The 16,090-nt window shown below is 62.9% G+C and overlaps 1 protein-coding gene across 4 annotated transcripts in view; it reads left to right on the forward strand.

Moving 5' to 3' along the window:
* The window catches only part of DPP6 (dipeptidyl peptidase like 6), a gene marked incomplete at both ends in the record, with an annotated part of 400,205 nt that overhangs the window by 308,132 nt on the left and 75,983 nt on the right, over nucleotides 1-16,090 (forward strand). For all 4 annotated transcript variants that reach the window (XM_084230872.1, XM_084230874.1, XM_084230871.1 and 1 more), the window contains 2 exons: nucleotides 2,807-2,859; nucleotides 10,657-10,738. In XM_084230872.1, coding sequence (XP_084086998.1) covers nucleotides 2,807-2,859; nucleotides 10,657-10,738 — 135 coding nt within the window. The remainder of the gene's footprint in view (nucleotides 1-2,806; nucleotides 2,860-10,656; nucleotides 10,739-16,090) is intronic.

A 16,090-nucleotide genomic window follows, 5' to 3' on the forward strand; every position in this document is an offset into this window, starting at 1 on the left:
GGGGAAGAGCTTGGAACCCCCATAGCAGGCACGAGGTGTGGAGCGAGGGCCCAGCCAGCTCCTGCCCCGCCCGAGGAAGGCCTTCCGGCCGCGGCACCCCACAGCCCGGGTGTCCACGGCCCAGGTGTCCACAGCCTGGGTGTCCACAGCCCAGGTGTCCACAGCCTGGGTGTCCACAGACGGCCTCCCGCAGGGACCACTCGGGTGGAGCTCGGCTGGGCCCAGCCCTCCGCGGGCGCCACTTCACAAGTACTGGAGACACCCACATCGGCTCCCTGCTGGGTGGCCTTGCAGCTTCATGAAGTTCTCCCTCGTGATTTGTTCCTCAGAGGCTATGTCTCCAAACAAAGGCAGTATTTGGACTACGTCTCCCCTCGGGTGCCAACTCCCTGCCCTGCCGCGGCCGCGCTGGCCCAGACTTGGGGTTGAGGACTCATCGGGCCCCTGGGAGCGCAGGGGGGCTGGGGCATGAGCGCCGTTGCTTGTTTCTGCATCTGGGTGCTTTTCCTCCAGAAAACTGCACACGCAGTTCCAACAAGTCCCCGCGAGGGCCCAGGCGGGCGGGGGGCAGCGCACTCGAGCAGAGTCCGCTGTTTCGTCCTGCCGCTCGCGTCCAGCGCACACCCCGGTGCGCCTGCTGCAGGGCCAAGGGCTGTCTCCGTGGCCGCACGCGCTCGCCCCGTGTCTCTGCACAGTCTCACGTCCTGGTGTTGGCTGCAGAGAAAGTCTCGATGGTAGACGAAGAGTCTGTTAGATCCTCTAAGGACACGAGCCCAGGACACAGCCCACGAGAGACGGTGGTGCTGACCCGTCCCGCAGGACTCGGGCCCCGGCTCACGTCGGAAGGAAGAGCGTGTCGGTGACGTTGGAATGTCATCGGTCTCGACGGAGGGGCTGCCATCCTCGGCTGGCCTGGCCCAGCCAGTAGCTGCTGCTGGAGGAGCCCTGCAGAGCTGGACAGTGCCCAGCAGACGTGCCCAGCTGGTGCCCAGGGTCCTCTGTCATCAGGGAGCCATGGAGCCTGACTTCCCCATAGGCGGCAGCACAGGAGCCCTTCCGCCCACAGACTGTGCCCAAAGCTTTGCCCTCTTGCTGCTCCCCCAGGAAGTGGAGGGGGGGGGGTCACACCAGTCACTGGGCACTGACTCACCAGGGTGCTGACCCTCAGGAGAGTCTCAGGCAGAGGTGGTGGTCGGGGTGGAACGTGGGTCTCCGGCAACCCCACAGAGAAATCCTTTACCGCAGCCCCCTGCGTGGGTTAGAAACCCCGGTGCGCCGCGAGGCAGGCTTCCTGGCCGGGGCAGCTGGGCAGCCCTCGTGTCACATGACAGGCAGAGGGCACCTCTCTTGCTTCTGTGGCCTGATGTGCACCTCGGCACTACTAGGAAGGGGGCGTGGAGGAGCCATGTGGAGGAGAGACATACGGAGACTTTGGCAGAGACACCTGGGTGGGGGACGTGGGTGGGGGATGTGGTAGGGGACGTGGGTGGGGGACATGGTGGGGGATGTGGGTGGGGGACGTGGGTGGGGGGCATGGGTGGGGGACATGAGTGCGGGATGTGGGTGGGAGACATGGGTGGGGGGGAAGGGGTGGGGGTGGGGGTGGGGGACGTGGATGGGGGACGTGGTGGGGGGATGTGGTGGGGGACGTGGGTGGGGGACATGGTGGGGGACGTGGTGGGGGACGTGGGTGGGGGACGTGGGTGGGGGGCGTGGGTGGGGGGTGTGGATGGGGGCGTGGGTGGGGGCGTGGTGGGGGACGTGGGTGGGGGACGTGGGTGGGGGACGTGGGTGGGGACGTGGTGGGGGACGTGGTGCGGGACGTGGTGGGGGACGTGGTGGGGGACGTGGGTGGGGGACGTGGTGGGGGACGTGGGTGGGGGACGTGGTAGGGGACGTAGGGCTGCTCTGCTCCTCGCTGGCTCGACGGCAGCCGCGGTCCGGCCGGGGTGACGGCCTGTTCTACTCTGGATCTGAGTCTCCCCTTCCGTGCAGGTCTCTGGGACCCGCCTAACTCCTTTCTGTCGTCCCCTCAAATGGTACCTTAGACTTGTGGCAAGTTTGGGGCCTTGGTGGCAGCGCCATGGCGAAGCCATTATGAGGCGTTTCCTCCCCTCGTCTCTCGCTGTTGGAAGTCTGCCACGCGCAGGTCCGCGTCCTCCGCCCGTGCCCGCCGCCGGCTGGACCCGCTCGACAGTGGGGTCCCCTTGACAGTGTGCGTCCCTGGTTGCCTCAGTCAGATGCCACCACGGGAGTTTCTGTGTGTGTGTGTGTGTGTGTGTGTGTGTGCTCGCACGCTCGTGTATGGTGGTGCCAACCTAAAATTCGGGCGCCGCGCTTCTCCCTTGCCGTGAGCGCTTAGTCTTAGCCACTCTCCCTGGAGCTGACAGATGCACAGCAGGTTGCACGGGGACGGGCGCTGGCCCAGTGGGCCCTGGCCTGGCTTTGCAGCTCCCTGAGGACACCCCTGATCTTGGCCAGCGCTCACAGAACATGGGTCCCGCAGCCCTGCTGGACTCAGCTGGCCGGCCCCGGTGCCCCAGGGGTCCTTGTTAGTGAAGCTGAAATCAGTGGCTTAATCACAAAGCGGAGACCCGTGAGGGGACGTCCAGCCTCCGGCTGCCAACCTGTGGGTGATGAGAATAAGCTAGACGGGGGGTGCCAGGCAGCCTCGGTCAGGGGATGATTTTGCCCCGGGTTCCTGACGAGCCACCGGCCCCTGGGGCTTGGGGGGGGGGGGTCACGGTGACTTGAAAAGTACGATCGTCACAGCCTGCGTCTCACGCCTGCCTTCTGTCTGTTGCAGATCTACCGGCACTCCTACACCGGGTACTACGTCCTCAGCAAAATCCCGCATGGGTAAGACTGCCGCCTCCTTTTCTTTTCACTAGAAATCTGCAAGGACGCCTGGAGGGTGGCCTCTGGGGCAGCACACGGACTCCTGGACTTTGCCAGGAAGGGCTCTGACAGCGAGGCCCCTGGGCTCGTCCCCCGGGGAACCACATCAGGCCGAGGGGCCCCCCAAGCCGGTGACCCGCCCACTGTGCGCCTTCCTTGTGGACGGCGCGGCCACCCCGTCTGCTCCCCAGGGCCCCTTCTGGGTCTCGCCGGGCGGGGTCTTCCTGACTCAGGCATGGGGACCCCATTGAAGGTGCCAGGAGGGCTCCTGGCCACCCCATCCGCCCCTGCGCTCACCTGGTCTCTCAGGACGCGAGCTCCGAGCCCTGAGCGCGTGCGTGGGAAGGAAGGGCATGAGAGCGAGTGACTTTGTCAGGCTCTGGGTGCCGGGGACGCGCCCCACGGGCCGGGCTGTGCTGTGCAGGGCGCGTCTTCAAAGCCCAGGGGGGCAGCCGCTGGCTCAGGTTTAGTGGAGCCTGAGGTGGACACAGCTGGGAACAGCTGCAGAGCTGGGAAGGGGCGGGGCGGTGGCTGACGGGTCCCCCCTTCCTCCCGCCTGCCCCTCCGCCTCCTCCCTGCCCTCCCTTAGCCGCCGGCCCCTACGGCCTTCCGGTCCAGCCCTCCCCTTCTGCGTCCCCGCCCCCCTGTGGTTCCTTTGACAATACTTTGGAAAGGTGAGGTGCTCAGGACACATCCAGAGGAACTGGACTGTCCTGCCGGCCTGTTGCGTGGGTCCCCGAGACCAGCTAGAGGAGGGTCCTGACTGCCCAAGTAAGCGGCAGCAGCAGCAGGGTTTGCTGGACGTGCGTCCGGGGAGCGTGGCCACTGCTGTGTTTATGCCCACCCAGCCGAGGTCCGCGAGGGTCCCCGGGGAAATCACTGCACTGGGGCTCAGACGAAGGGAGGACGCCAGAGGCTCTGCAACTGCTGAGCCTGAGGCATCTGCAGACGTCGGGGAACCAGCCCAGAGAGACGGAGGGTGACCGGCGCCATCAGGGTCGTGTCCCAGAGGCCGTTTGCACTTGCGGCAGACCTGGGCTAGCAACGCAAGTGTTTTCCTCTCAGGGGGATTCTTCTGTCACTGCCCCGGCAGGTGCACGTCTTCGACGGCCATGCAGGGCAACCCCTTGGGATTTGCCTGCCCCTTGGGAGCGATAGCGTGTACTGTGGGTGACGGGCATTTCATGCCATCTTATATAAATGTGCGAAACTCAGCACGCTGAACGGATGTTGGGCTCAGCCGTTTGGGCCACGTGTTAGTATTTCACTGGCGCAGAAGGAGTTGAGGAGAAACAGATCCTGAGAACCTGGCTCGGCACTTCGGCAAGGCGGCTGCCAGCCTGAGAGGCCGTGAGGACGAGGGCACCTCAGCGCCCGAGGGCCGGGTCCCCACAGGTGGTCAAAGCATAGGGAGCTGCTGGCAGGAGGCTGGAGGAATCCTAGCAGCTCTCGCCACTTGCTGCCTGGCCCGAGCGCCCCGGCCCCAGCGCACGCCGCGAGGAAGTGCGAGGAAGGCGCCCATCCCGAGACGCGGTGAGGCCGCAGGAGCCCCCAGCCCGGCTGGTGCTCAGCCCGCGTCTCAGAGCCCCGTCGCTCACACCGGGGCCGCGGAAGGCAGGGCTTGGCGCTGGACGTCTGTTTCTCTCCCGAGGACTCGTTCCACTGAAAGCTGAGGCAGGGACTTGTGACAAACGGAAGGACCCGGCGGGTGGCGCTCACCTTTCCCCGGGGCCACCTCAGGTGTGCAAGGAAGCCGGCGAGTGTGCGAGGCCAGGCGAGGAGTGAGACGCGGGGCGCAGGACCCCGGATGGACCCCGGACGGACCCCGTCCCCCTCTGGCGGTGTGACTTGGGGAGCGATGGCGTTCCGTGTCCTCTCGTTTCTGTATTTTTCTAAAAGACGATAAGGACCCCGTAGACTCAGGGAGAGGATCAGCGGGTGACGTGTGCAGACACGCACAGGGGACGTGCTCGGGAGAGCGGGGTGCGTCTCTCTTGATATCGCAGTTGTGCCGACGTGTGGGTGTGGGTGTGTGTGTGTGTGTGGTCTCTTAATTCAGCGGTATGAGGCGCCCCTTCTAGCTGTTCAGATCCTCCTGCTGCCTGTTGCCGGGAGGGGAGCGACGTGCTCCTGCAATAAGATTTCCTTTAAGCATTTCTCAGAGTCAGGGCTTATTTCCCGACACTCCCTGTGACTTTAATTTCCCTCTTAAGAGAACTAAGGACGGCCTCTGCTATTGGCAATTCGCATTGACCAGCAAATTATTTTTCCTCCATCTCAGTGCGCCCTCCGCAACTCCTGTTTTAGACAGTCTGGCTTTGCCGCCAACGGAAGCAGAAAAGGTAAACAACAAATGTCATTAAAATGCTCCCTACTGAGCCAGGCGAGCGGCTGCGTCCTTAAAAAGTGCAAAACCTTGTTGAAGAGGAAAGACCCTTCCCCAGGCTCGCGCCACAACATAGAAATCAGTGCCCGACGGAAGCCGCGGACGCCGCAGGCCAGAGCACTGTGGGCCCGGGACGTCCTGGAGGCTCCGTAAAGGAAATCGGGCTCCAGCTGAGCCTGACGACCGAGGGCGTCCTGTGAAGAGGTGGAGATGGAGGGGTTGTCCGGGCAGGATGAATCACGAGCAGGCTCGACCTTCACAGTGAGCCGAGATCGTCCCAGAAAGAGTGGGGAGCCCAGCCAGGGTGGGGGTGCTCACCCAGGACCCAGCAAGGGCAGAGAGGCGTCTGGTGGATTTGGGGGTGTGCCTGGAGTGTCGGGGTGCTGAGCACCACCGTGGTGTGGAGTCTTTACAGTAGCACGCCGAGCAGAAGGGAGACGGACATGGAGGCTTGACGGAGGCGTGTGCTTGTGATGAGGGGAGACAGGAAGAAGCGGGTGGGGGCCTGGGCCGGCCGCGAGGCTGGGGGAGTGGTGAAGACGGGCCTGGGCCCCGGCCGTGCAGCGCCCCATCACCATGCGGAAGGGCGGCTGGCGAGCTCCGGGGAGGAAGGCGGGTTTCAGGCGCTTGTAGTCTGTCCCTAGAGTGAAATCCTTGCGGGCTTTGTCCAGTGAGGAGCTGAGCCTAGAGAGGAGGAGACTCCTTCACGCATCCCCTTTCCAGGCTTTCTTTTCTTGCCCAAATCCCAGGCACCTGCCCTGGACCCACACACAGACACCCTGGGATCCTCACAAATGGGCTGCTTCCGCCTGCAGAGGAGCCGGCCGGCCGAGGCGGGCTGCGTGGAGCGGGTGCTCTGGAGCGCGCCGGCCGCTCCGCCGCCCTGTGTCCATGCCGTCAGGGGCCGCATGGTCTGAGGGCAGCTCCTGGATCTCCTCGTGGGCCTGCTGAGCCGTGCCATCCTCCCCGCTGTGCCCCGAGCCAGCATAACCGAAGGGCACTGCCTGGGGTGCAGCGGATCTGGGGTTTGCCCCTTGATTTCTCTAGCTGCGTAACTGCAGGCGACACTTGCTCCTCTGGGCACGGCTATGTCACATGTAAAAGGGTAAAATGCCGGTGCCGGGGCCCCCAGACAGGCTGGGCGAAGCTGGTGCAGACAGAAGCGTGTGGGAGCTGCAGAAGCTGCTCAGGGACGCCCAGACCTCCCCGGAGTCAGCAGCTCTAGCTCCTCGCCCGTCCCCTCCACCCGCTGCAGGGGATCAGGAACCGACGCTCAGCCTCAGTTCCTGCAACGGTCAGGGCCAGCCTGATCCTGCTCCCCGGAGCCCGAGTCGCCGGGCCAGGCCGCGTGGGCTCCCACAGGGAACGCCAGGGTCGGTTGCACCTGCCTCAGCCGCTGGCCCTGCTCCCGGATGGGGCCACGGAAAGGTCATCCAGCCCAGCTCCCAGCCCCGAGCTCCTGGGCACGCACTGTACCCGCCCGCCCAGCAGCCGTTTCCTGTGTCCTCATGCAAACCCTCTGAGCCATCAGACCCTGCGTGAAACACCCTCCTGACCTCGGCCTCTGCTTCTCCGTCCGGCAGGTGGGGTTGGGGGGGACAGGCCTGCAGGGGTCACGGTGCCGGGCCCCAAAACCTTGGCATTCTCACCAGCAGCATGTTGGGCCGGAAGCCCCCGGGAGCCTGGAAGACCAGCGCCGGGCGCCTCCTCCAGCCACACCCGCGCACACTCCAGCCCTGGTGGGAGCGGCCAGTGGCTCCAGGGGCTGCCCGGAGGGGCTCTCTGGCCAAGCCCCTCCCCTGGCCCGCGTATTATTTGCTTGATGCTATTTTAATGTCTTTAGCCATGAAAGTTTAGGATCCAGAAAAGCAATTTTCAGCTTTTCTTTTCCAAATGCTGATTTATTGGGGACCTTTTCAATCCCATCAACTGGCTCAGGAAGATAAATGAGCAAACTTTGCTGCACTAATTTACTCTTCAGAATTTAACATGATTTCCACCCTGTTGCATTTACTGCTCAAATAAGCAAAATCAGAATGGATCGTGCGATTACGTTGAGACACAGCAAGTCCAGACAGTTTTATTTTTCCTTAATCATATTCTTACCAATCTATCTTCAACCTGGACATGACTCATCACGCATCTGCTGTGTGTTGTTTAGACAAATGAATAAATAAGAAGACAGAAAAATTGGGTGGGGAGGGCACACTCAGCAACCCCAAATAAATATAAATGGTTGCACGTCCCCCCAATACACCTGGTCATCTCAGAACAGCCCTGTCCAGGATCAGAGCCGCTCGCCACAGTGAGCTCAGGCTTGGTGCTGCACAGAGCATCACGGAGCTGGGGGGCAGTGAGGGCTGGCAGGCAGGGGAGAGCTGGCGGGCAGGGGGCCAGGGGGCGGGGGGTGTCGGTGGACACAGGACGGGGGGCTGGCAGGCAGGGGGTGGCTGGTGGGCAGGTGTGCTCCAGCACTAGCCTGATGGGGGAGCAGGGAGGGAGCAGGACTCGACTCACACTCCTGTGGCCTCCCTACCTGGGCCCACCCAGGACATGACCTGGAACATGGTGACCTGGCCTCTGGGCCCTGGGACGGCCTTCTGCCCAGGCTCTCGCACACGGAGGCCCGCCCTGCCCCCGCCCTGGCCTCAGGTTTATGAGAGAGGCACTTGCCAGATTGCAGAGAGGCAGGACCCCCAAACCCCTGAATCTAGACACCTGCTGGGGTCTCCAACACGCCGGTCCAGCGGTCAGCGCAGCAGCAGAGCCTAAACATTTCTCCCTGATCTCTGCCCCTGCCCGAAGGGCACGTCAGGTCCAGCCAGGCGAGCCCCTGCTGGTCTTTCATCTCAGGTCCCCTCCTGGCGCCACCGGCACCCTGGCCAGGCCGGGCGTGTGCTCAGAGCTAGCCAGGGCGCGGTGATGGGAGGACGTGACCCACCTCCCTGCAGTGATTCATATAACGAGGACAAAGCTGCTCGAGTTCTTTGGATTTTTTTACCCATTTATTCGGAAGTGATTTTGGACGAAGAACTGCGGCAGGCACCGCAGAGACGCCCTGGCATCCTCCCTCAGTCCTGCGGCGATCTCAGCCCCGGGACTCTCAAGAGCAGGAAATTACCTTGCTCAGTTATTCGTTCAGTTCAGCCACAGACCTGGTTTGAATTTTACCAAGTTTCCACCAACGGCGGTTCCCCTTGAGCTGCCCCCCTCCCCCGACCCGTGGCTGCTGTCTGGCTGCAGGCCTGACCTTCCCTCTGCTCCCCCCGGCCACTGGGAACCCGGAGAGCCTGCACCTTGGCAGCCGTGTCAAGCGAGGGTTGGGTTGGGTTCCTGATGACCGAGTCTGGCCGAGTCTGGCCAAGTCTGGCCACAGACCACACGCGGTCCGGGCGACTGTGTGATGCCGTGGCCTTGGGCACCGGCCGAGTGGCTGTCGGTGCTCCCCCTGCAGACCGCAGCTTTCCCTCGTGGTGACCGGGTCCCTGGGGAGAGCGGGGGCTGACCCAGAACCCTGTTCTCTGGGAGCTCCCACCTGCCAGCGCCGTACCACCAGCATCTCGTCTGAAGCGTCTGCTCCTGCCCTGCATTGGGCGTGTCCTCGCCCCTCGCTGCAGACCGGGGCTCCCCTCACCGCAGGGCTGGCCTGGCACAGCCGCCCCCTCCCAGCGCTGTTACCCTGCTGCAGGGCGGGGCTGGGGGACCAGGCACCCCCAGGAGCTCCGAGTGTCTCAGGGCTATAGGGCCTTGGCTTCAGCCCCTGGGCGAACAGAGCGAGGACATGGGTGTGTGTGCGTGTGTGTGTGCGTGTGTGTGTGCGGGATGTCGTCCTTTGTCAGACTCCTGGCGATCCCCCTTTGTCCGTCGCCTTGTGCTGGTGATGTTTTGTCATGCAAAGGTTTTAAAATCTGCTGATTTCATCCGCTTATGTCACTGCGGCCTCTCCCACGGGCTAAGGAGGCGTCGTCCACATCACAGGGTGCTCTGAACAGCGAGTGCAGCAGCGGTAGGGACCTGGGCGTTGAGTCCTGTTTGTCTTCTGCTGCCCAGCGGCGCGCCCTTCCAGAAGCTTCCTTCATGGCCGCCACGTCACCTGCCCAGGCCTCCCTGCGTCCTCCAGACCCGGAACACCAGCCAAAGCTGCCTCCAGGCTGCCGCGCCCTCCCTGAGGCCCCTTCCTCTTGCGGGGGCCCACGTTGCCCCGGGAGTGTTATCAGGCAGTGACCTTAGAATTTCCTGCAGCTCTAAGACCGGGGTCAGACGTGTCCCCCACACTCCCCCCCCCTACTCCCCCCCACCTCACCACCTTTTCCCAGCAACTCCTGAAATCCAGCAGCTGCCTCTCCCAAAGCCCCTGAGCCGCAGGCGCTCCGAGGTGAACGGGTGAGACGCGCGTCCGGGCGTGCGTGGGCGCCGGCAGCCCGAGCGGGTACGAGTCTCACGGTGGACGTGGGTGTCACTGAGGAGGCGTGGATGTGGGTCTCCGCACACGCAGACAGCCGCGGCGACGAGACACGCGACACGCTCAGTGCCCAGCAAAGCATTCGCTTCCTCCGTGTCCTCATGATGACTTCAGTTCATGATGACCTCGAGCGCGTAGCCGGGTGTCCTGCCCGCCAGTGAATGATGAGAAATGTAGATGATTTGAAAGGGGAAAATTCCACCGCGCCCCCCTCCGCCTGCCGCTCTCCCTTCCTCTCGCCCTCCGGGAGGCGCCTCTGTCCACACCAGCAGAAGCCTGGACTCAGTCCAGGGTGCTGGTGTGGGAAGGTCACAAAGTCCTTGTGCTCAGAAGGACCCTCTGCCAAGAAGCCGAGGCCGCGACGGACGCCTGCACAGCGCTCCCGTCCCTGACCCTGGCAGCCCTGGGCATTTTATTACCTTTTTTAAAAAGATTTATTTATTTGTGCATATAAGAGCTGGGGTGTTGGCCAGAGGTGCGGGGGTGAGAGGACTCCCCAGAGACAGTGGGGGGCAGAATAGGAGGATCCACTGAGATTTGAGGGGAGCAGTGGGGAGACAGGACAGGTCAGCTGCGCCCTGTGGGTCACCTCCTGTTGGGTCAAACTCGTGCTGCAGAGGCTGTGGGCAGCTTCCTAGCGCTGATACTTAACCCCTGCGCCCTCAGGGAGGCCCCTGTCCTGGATATTTAAAAAATGGATCGAGACGCTCTGTCCCGCTGCCGTTTACGGTGTGGGTTCACGGCGATGGGCCTGTTGCAGCTTCTTGTAAGTGACGAGCCTCTGACGGGCGCTGACTGGGCCTCGTAGCTAATAACACACGTTCCCGAGACTGTGAGTTGCAGCTGGTGGATGAAACGACACCACGTTTAATTCTTGTTTCCCACCATTTTGCTTTTCTGTTTCTTGCAGGGATCCTCAAAGTCTCGACCCCCCAGAAGTCAGCAACGCGAAGCTGCAGTACGCAGGATGGGGCCCCAAAGGCCAGCAGCTGGTGAGCGGGGTTGGGATGAGGTTGGCTCGCGCGTCTGGAGAGGCCTCCTGTCCTCGGCCTGCGCATGTGCACGGGGACTGCCTCTGGGCGAGCACACAGGACATAGCCAGGCCCTGGGCACCCCCTCACCAGCAAGCGTCACCCCACTCGGCCTGTGCGTGTTTGGCTCAGTGGCCTGGACGGGTGCGATGTGGGGTCAGGCTGGCCGCGCGGTCAGCCTCCTGGGAAGACCAAGGGAGTGACCAGATGTCGCCTCGCGGCAGCAGCGTAGGAAGGACAGGGGGCAGAGAAGGGAAACTCGAAGACCAACGAGAGAGAGAGAGTGCCCGAGAGGGGCGCACACCCCAGGGGGGCAGCAACTTCCCGAGCGCAGCCTCCCATGTACTGGGGATCAGGTGGGCAAGTGCGAGGAGGAAGAGGAGGGACTGGTGGGGGGAGGGTTGGGGGTGCTTGGGGTCTGGCCAAGCTACGGGGTAGTGAGTGGGGGCTGTTGCCTGGGGCGTCATTGTTCCCGCTGCTGAAAGCATCCTCTCTCCAGCTCCTGCTCGGCTGCTGCCTGGCCAGGTGGCCAGGCGGTGATGCTCACCGGCCATAGCGTCCGCCCGCTGTCTCCAGCAGACACCGGCTTCCCAGCATGTCCCTCAGGCCAGGGCTTTTGTCCTGATGAGAACCCCCTGCCTGGCTCTACATTTTAGCTAGACCAGCAGAAACTCTAGGCACCAATACCCCAAGAACGAGGGGGGCTGGGGGCCCCACAACCAGAACCATAGCATTACGGGGTCGCCTTCGTTTTGCTCTTGGAGTGCTGCCTCTTTGGGGGTTTCACAGGGGTCGTCACGTTGCTGCCGTGGGGTGTGGGGCCCTGCGAGCAGCGTTTTCCACAGACGGCTCACGCTAGCGCAGCCCGCGGTCCACACCACCGTGTGCGGGAGATGGAAGGGGAGCGCCGGGGTGCCTGGGGAGCTGCAGGGCAAGCAGGGCCTCAGAAGGAGGGCTCCGGCCGGCGGTCAAGGGAGGGCTTCAGTCCCGGCTTCGAGAAAGGCTGAGCTTGGACAGCTCCTTCCGAGGCAGCCGGGCCGGCCAGCGCCTGTGACCCACAGCCTCGGACAGACCAGCTCTCAGGTCCAGTCCACGCCGGCGTTTGTCTGGAACCGGGTGGCAGTGGCTGGACTCAGGACGCCGCCTCGCCCGGCCGACATCCGCAGCTGCTCCCGGCTTCTCTAAGCCGATTAAGCAAAGCTGCGTCTGCAAAGCTCCTTCCTGAAATAGCACAGAAAAATGATCATTTCAGAAAGCTCGGGGTGAGATTATTTTGGACGCGCCGTCTCTGGTGGGAATTGGTGGCGTCTTCCTTTCCCCGGCAGGGCGATGAGGCTTTCTTGGCTGCGTGTTAAATTCCGCGCCGGTCTCTGACCCAAGCAGCAGCGGCAGCCGGGCCATGGCTGGTGTAGCTGATACTCAAGTGCCCCGCAGGCGAAAGCCGGCCGTCGGCGATTTTGAAAACTGCCTGGGACGGATCACAGTTGGAGTCGGGGCCGGTGCCAGCTGGCTGGGCGGGAGGCGCCAACCCAGCAGCCCAGAGACAGCGAGAGGTGCAGTTCCTCATCCTCCAAGGTGTTAATGAGGAAAACTGCGATTCACAGGCGGTGGCGAAGACCTGGGTGTGCCAGAACTGTGTGAATTTCTAAGTTGCCTTTAAATCCCGGCGAAAACCCATGATTGCAGATGTTTCCAGAAGCAGATCTTTCCCGTGGCCATCAGGTCACCCCATGAAAGTGACCCTGTGTCTCTGCGGAGGGCTCCCTGCCCCCGCAGCGGCCACTGCCCGGAGCCCGCACCCTGAGCAGCCCAGGGTGGCTTCCCCGTCCTACCGTCGCCAGGGCGCTGGGGCCTGACCACGGCAAGGCCTCTCCCCAGACCAGCTGCCCCTCTCCTGTGGCCGAGTACTTGTCACCCACAACAGCCACACCTGCGTCACGCGGAAGAGGCAAGCACGTCACCGTGGGTGTGAGGCCTCCTGGGCGGAGCCACCCGCCGTGGCCAAAGGAGCCGGGGCCTGCACATGCACACGCTAGAGCCACGGCCAGATCTGAGACCGGTGGGGCTCCAGTGGCCCACCGGACAGTGGACGGACGCAGCCTGCGCCTGACCAGAACCTGGGGCGCCTCCTGGACAATCGACTAGCCCCTGCAGGCTTCTTACGCGGGGGAAGTGATGTCGGTTAAACCTCTTAAAGAATAACTGGCAACGAGTAAGTGGGCGCCAGGCCTCTGAGACAGCACCCCGACCCGTCCCCCGCGGGGAGCCCCAGCCGGCCACCACCTTTGTCCCGCTGATCTCTCCCGCCAGCGACCGTGGGGCTGAAGACGCATGGCTTTTCCTGGGTGCTGGGGTCGCCTAGTGCAGAGCTGGCGCTCCCCGTGGGTGCTGTTCAGACACGGATGCGTGGGCGGATTGAGTAATCATCGGCCACGATACCCTTGTGGTCCTCAGCCTCTTAAGCAGAGTCATGTGGACAGAGGCAAACAGCGGAATCTCTGAGTACATTCGGTCGGACGAAAGGTCAGGGCTGCGCTGCCTCCTGCTGAAGGGGGAGAGTCCAGGGGCTGCTACGCCTGCCCTCGTGGGATCTTTGCAGCTTTGCCCTTCTCGGGACCGTGGGGGTTTTACAGACCCGGCTTGTACCTGGCAGAGGGGGGACGTAACTCGCCATTAGGGCCGCATCCACGCATGGGGGCGCTGTCAACGCCGGGTCCTCAGAGCTCCAGACCCAGTCTGGCCTGGCCAGCCTCTTGGCTGCAGTGCGGACACAGCTATTCCGAACTTTATTCAAAAAGTGGGTGTTTGGGGTGCAGGGAGTGGTCTGCTGACCCCTGGCTGGGGAGCCCGTGCTCTGTGGCTGGGCCTCAGCCCCCCGGGAGCCTGAGCCCCAGGTCCACCCAGCCTGCTGTGCCCGGAAGGGTTAGGGTTAGGGGACAGCACAGTCCCTCCCTGCCCCAAGTGAGGATGCCTCGGAGGCTCTGTCTCCTGGAATCTTTAGTGACGCCCCCTCGTGTGTCTCTGCTGGGCCAGAACATGGCGAGACTGTCTGCCTGGACCCGGCCTCTCGTGCCCCGCGTCGCCTCTGCTGCAGGCAGGTACTAAGCAGACCCACATGGCAGGCACAGCCACGGCCAGTGTGCCCAGGCACACCTGGGCGCAGCTTCCCAGTAGTGTGCAAGCACAGGGGTGGGTGTGCAGGCTCAGGGAGGGGTGCCCAGCCTGGGGCAGGCAAGCTTGTTGTAACCATCCACCCTTCGGAGCCACGTGCCACCCAGGCCTCTGCACAGAGACCCACAGGCTGGGCCGCGGGAAGGAGTCAGGCCGAGTCCTCGCCACAGGGTCAGGAGCTCGGAGGCGGGGGACCGCGCTGGGTGGCTTGCTCCCCGGTGGGGATAGAGGAACAGCTTCGCTGGGACTTGCGGGCGTCTACTGGGAAGACTTGAGTGCACGGTGAGCTCCAAGGGACAGCGGGACAGACGCGGAGACTAAGGGCAGGCGCTGGCCAGGAGGGGTTTCAGCTGGACTTGCGCAGGCATGGCCTTGGCGACAGGTCGCTAGCCCAGGGCACTTCTCTGGCAGCCGTGGGTGGGGTCGAACTCATGCTGCAGTGGCTGTGGACAGCCTCATAGGTTGCGTCTCAACCCCTGGGTGGGGTCGCTTACCAGGGAGAGTCAGGGAATCCGATTAACTTGCAGTCAGCGGCTCCTCAGCACCTCGAGGCTATTCTTCGGGACAGCAGCCCCCTGCTCTGACAGCACCCCAGCACTCTCTGCTCTGACCCCTGGAGCAGAGAGAACATGTGCCGTCTAAAGACCTGGGTGTGGGACCCCTGGGGCCTGCTTGTCCCCCAGCTGGAAGGACCAGGGTGTCCCCTGCTCTGATGCCCACTCTTGCCCCCTGAGCCTGCTGCCGTAGGCTCCACCTGCTGGTGGCTCACCCGGCATCCATCCTCGTCTGACTCATGACACGGCCACTGTGTGCAGAGTGTGGGTGTCAGCGCAGCTGGAACCATCCTTGGATGCGTCAGTAGCGGGCACCTAAGCTTCCCTGTCAGCTACGTCTCAGTAAAGGGGGGACGTAGAGAGAATCCCAGGGGGCTCCGGCTCCCTCCCGCACCCTCCCGATCACCCCACGGCCTGCATCCCGTGCTCGCCAGCAGCCCCCCCCCCCAGCTGTCCCCAGGGCACCGTCCCTCGCCCATCTGGGGGCTGGGGGGGAGGGGAGGGGGCAGGGAGCGTTTCTTCAGCACCACCAAACCCAGTGAGGGCAGAAAGATGGATCTTTCCAGCAAGAGGCGATTATTCGGTGAGACATTGCATACACGGGGCGGACCAGGCTGAAGTGACATCCCATTAATAACGTATAAAAGCCTCTAATCAGTTTGGGCTAATTTGGTATTCATCGTAGAAACATTCATCACGGCCACTGAAGCCCGTGACAGCGGCCAAGACACTAACACCACAGGATGGCGCGTCTGCAAGCCTCGAGGGACGCGGGGAGCACGGGGGACCTGCCAGCTCCGCCGAGGGTCCTTCCAGCTTAGAGCCATGCGTCGTCCTCGAACCCCACGGGGCTAAATCACGTTACTGCTCCTGGCACCAAGTCAACAAGCCGAGGCTTGGCAGGTCACCTGGGATGGGACACGGCGGCGCCCCTTCCCAACGTGCTCCCCGAAGACCCAGGGCTTCAGAGCACAAACGCGCTTCACAGTCATTGGGTCAGGGAGGAAGCAGGGGTGGGGGGTGGCTGTTAATACTCAGTTGCGCTTACTTTTTATTGTGTTTAAATTGTGTTACTTTTATCGAGGTCGGGACGGTTACAACACTATGTATGACTGGGGTAAAGGTTGCCACCTCTTCAGGTGCTTTAACACATATTGTGGCGTCGAAAATCATTTTTTGTCATGTTGTATGACTATGGGGAGGAAGACAAGAAATTCATTCTTGAAATGATATAAAAACTCACAAAGTTTCTGCTGCTTTTTGTATAGAAATCCCTTTTACAAGGAAACCTGAAGTGATAACAACAAACTTATTCATTGCACCTCTCTGTAGTGGTTTTTGGTTTTTTTTTAAAGATTTATTTATTTGTTTATACGTGCACTGGGTACAGTCAGAAGTGCGGGAGGGTGAGAGGATTCACCAGAGCCAGAGCGGGGAGCAGAGCAGGCAGAAGGACCGAAGTACACTGCTGAGGGGAGCAGCCGGCGGCAGGAGAGGTCTGCGCGCCATGTGGGACCCTCCTCTAGGAGCCGGGGAGCAGCCGGGGATCAAACCGGCGCTGCAGAGGCTGCGGGCAGCTTCGCAACCC

Source organism: Talpa europaea, assembly GCF_964194135.1.
Source record: "Talpa europaea genome assembly, chromosome: 3".
NCBI classification, from domain to species: domain Eukaryota; kingdom Metazoa; phylum Chordata; class Mammalia; order Eulipotyphla; family Talpidae; genus Talpa; species Talpa europaea.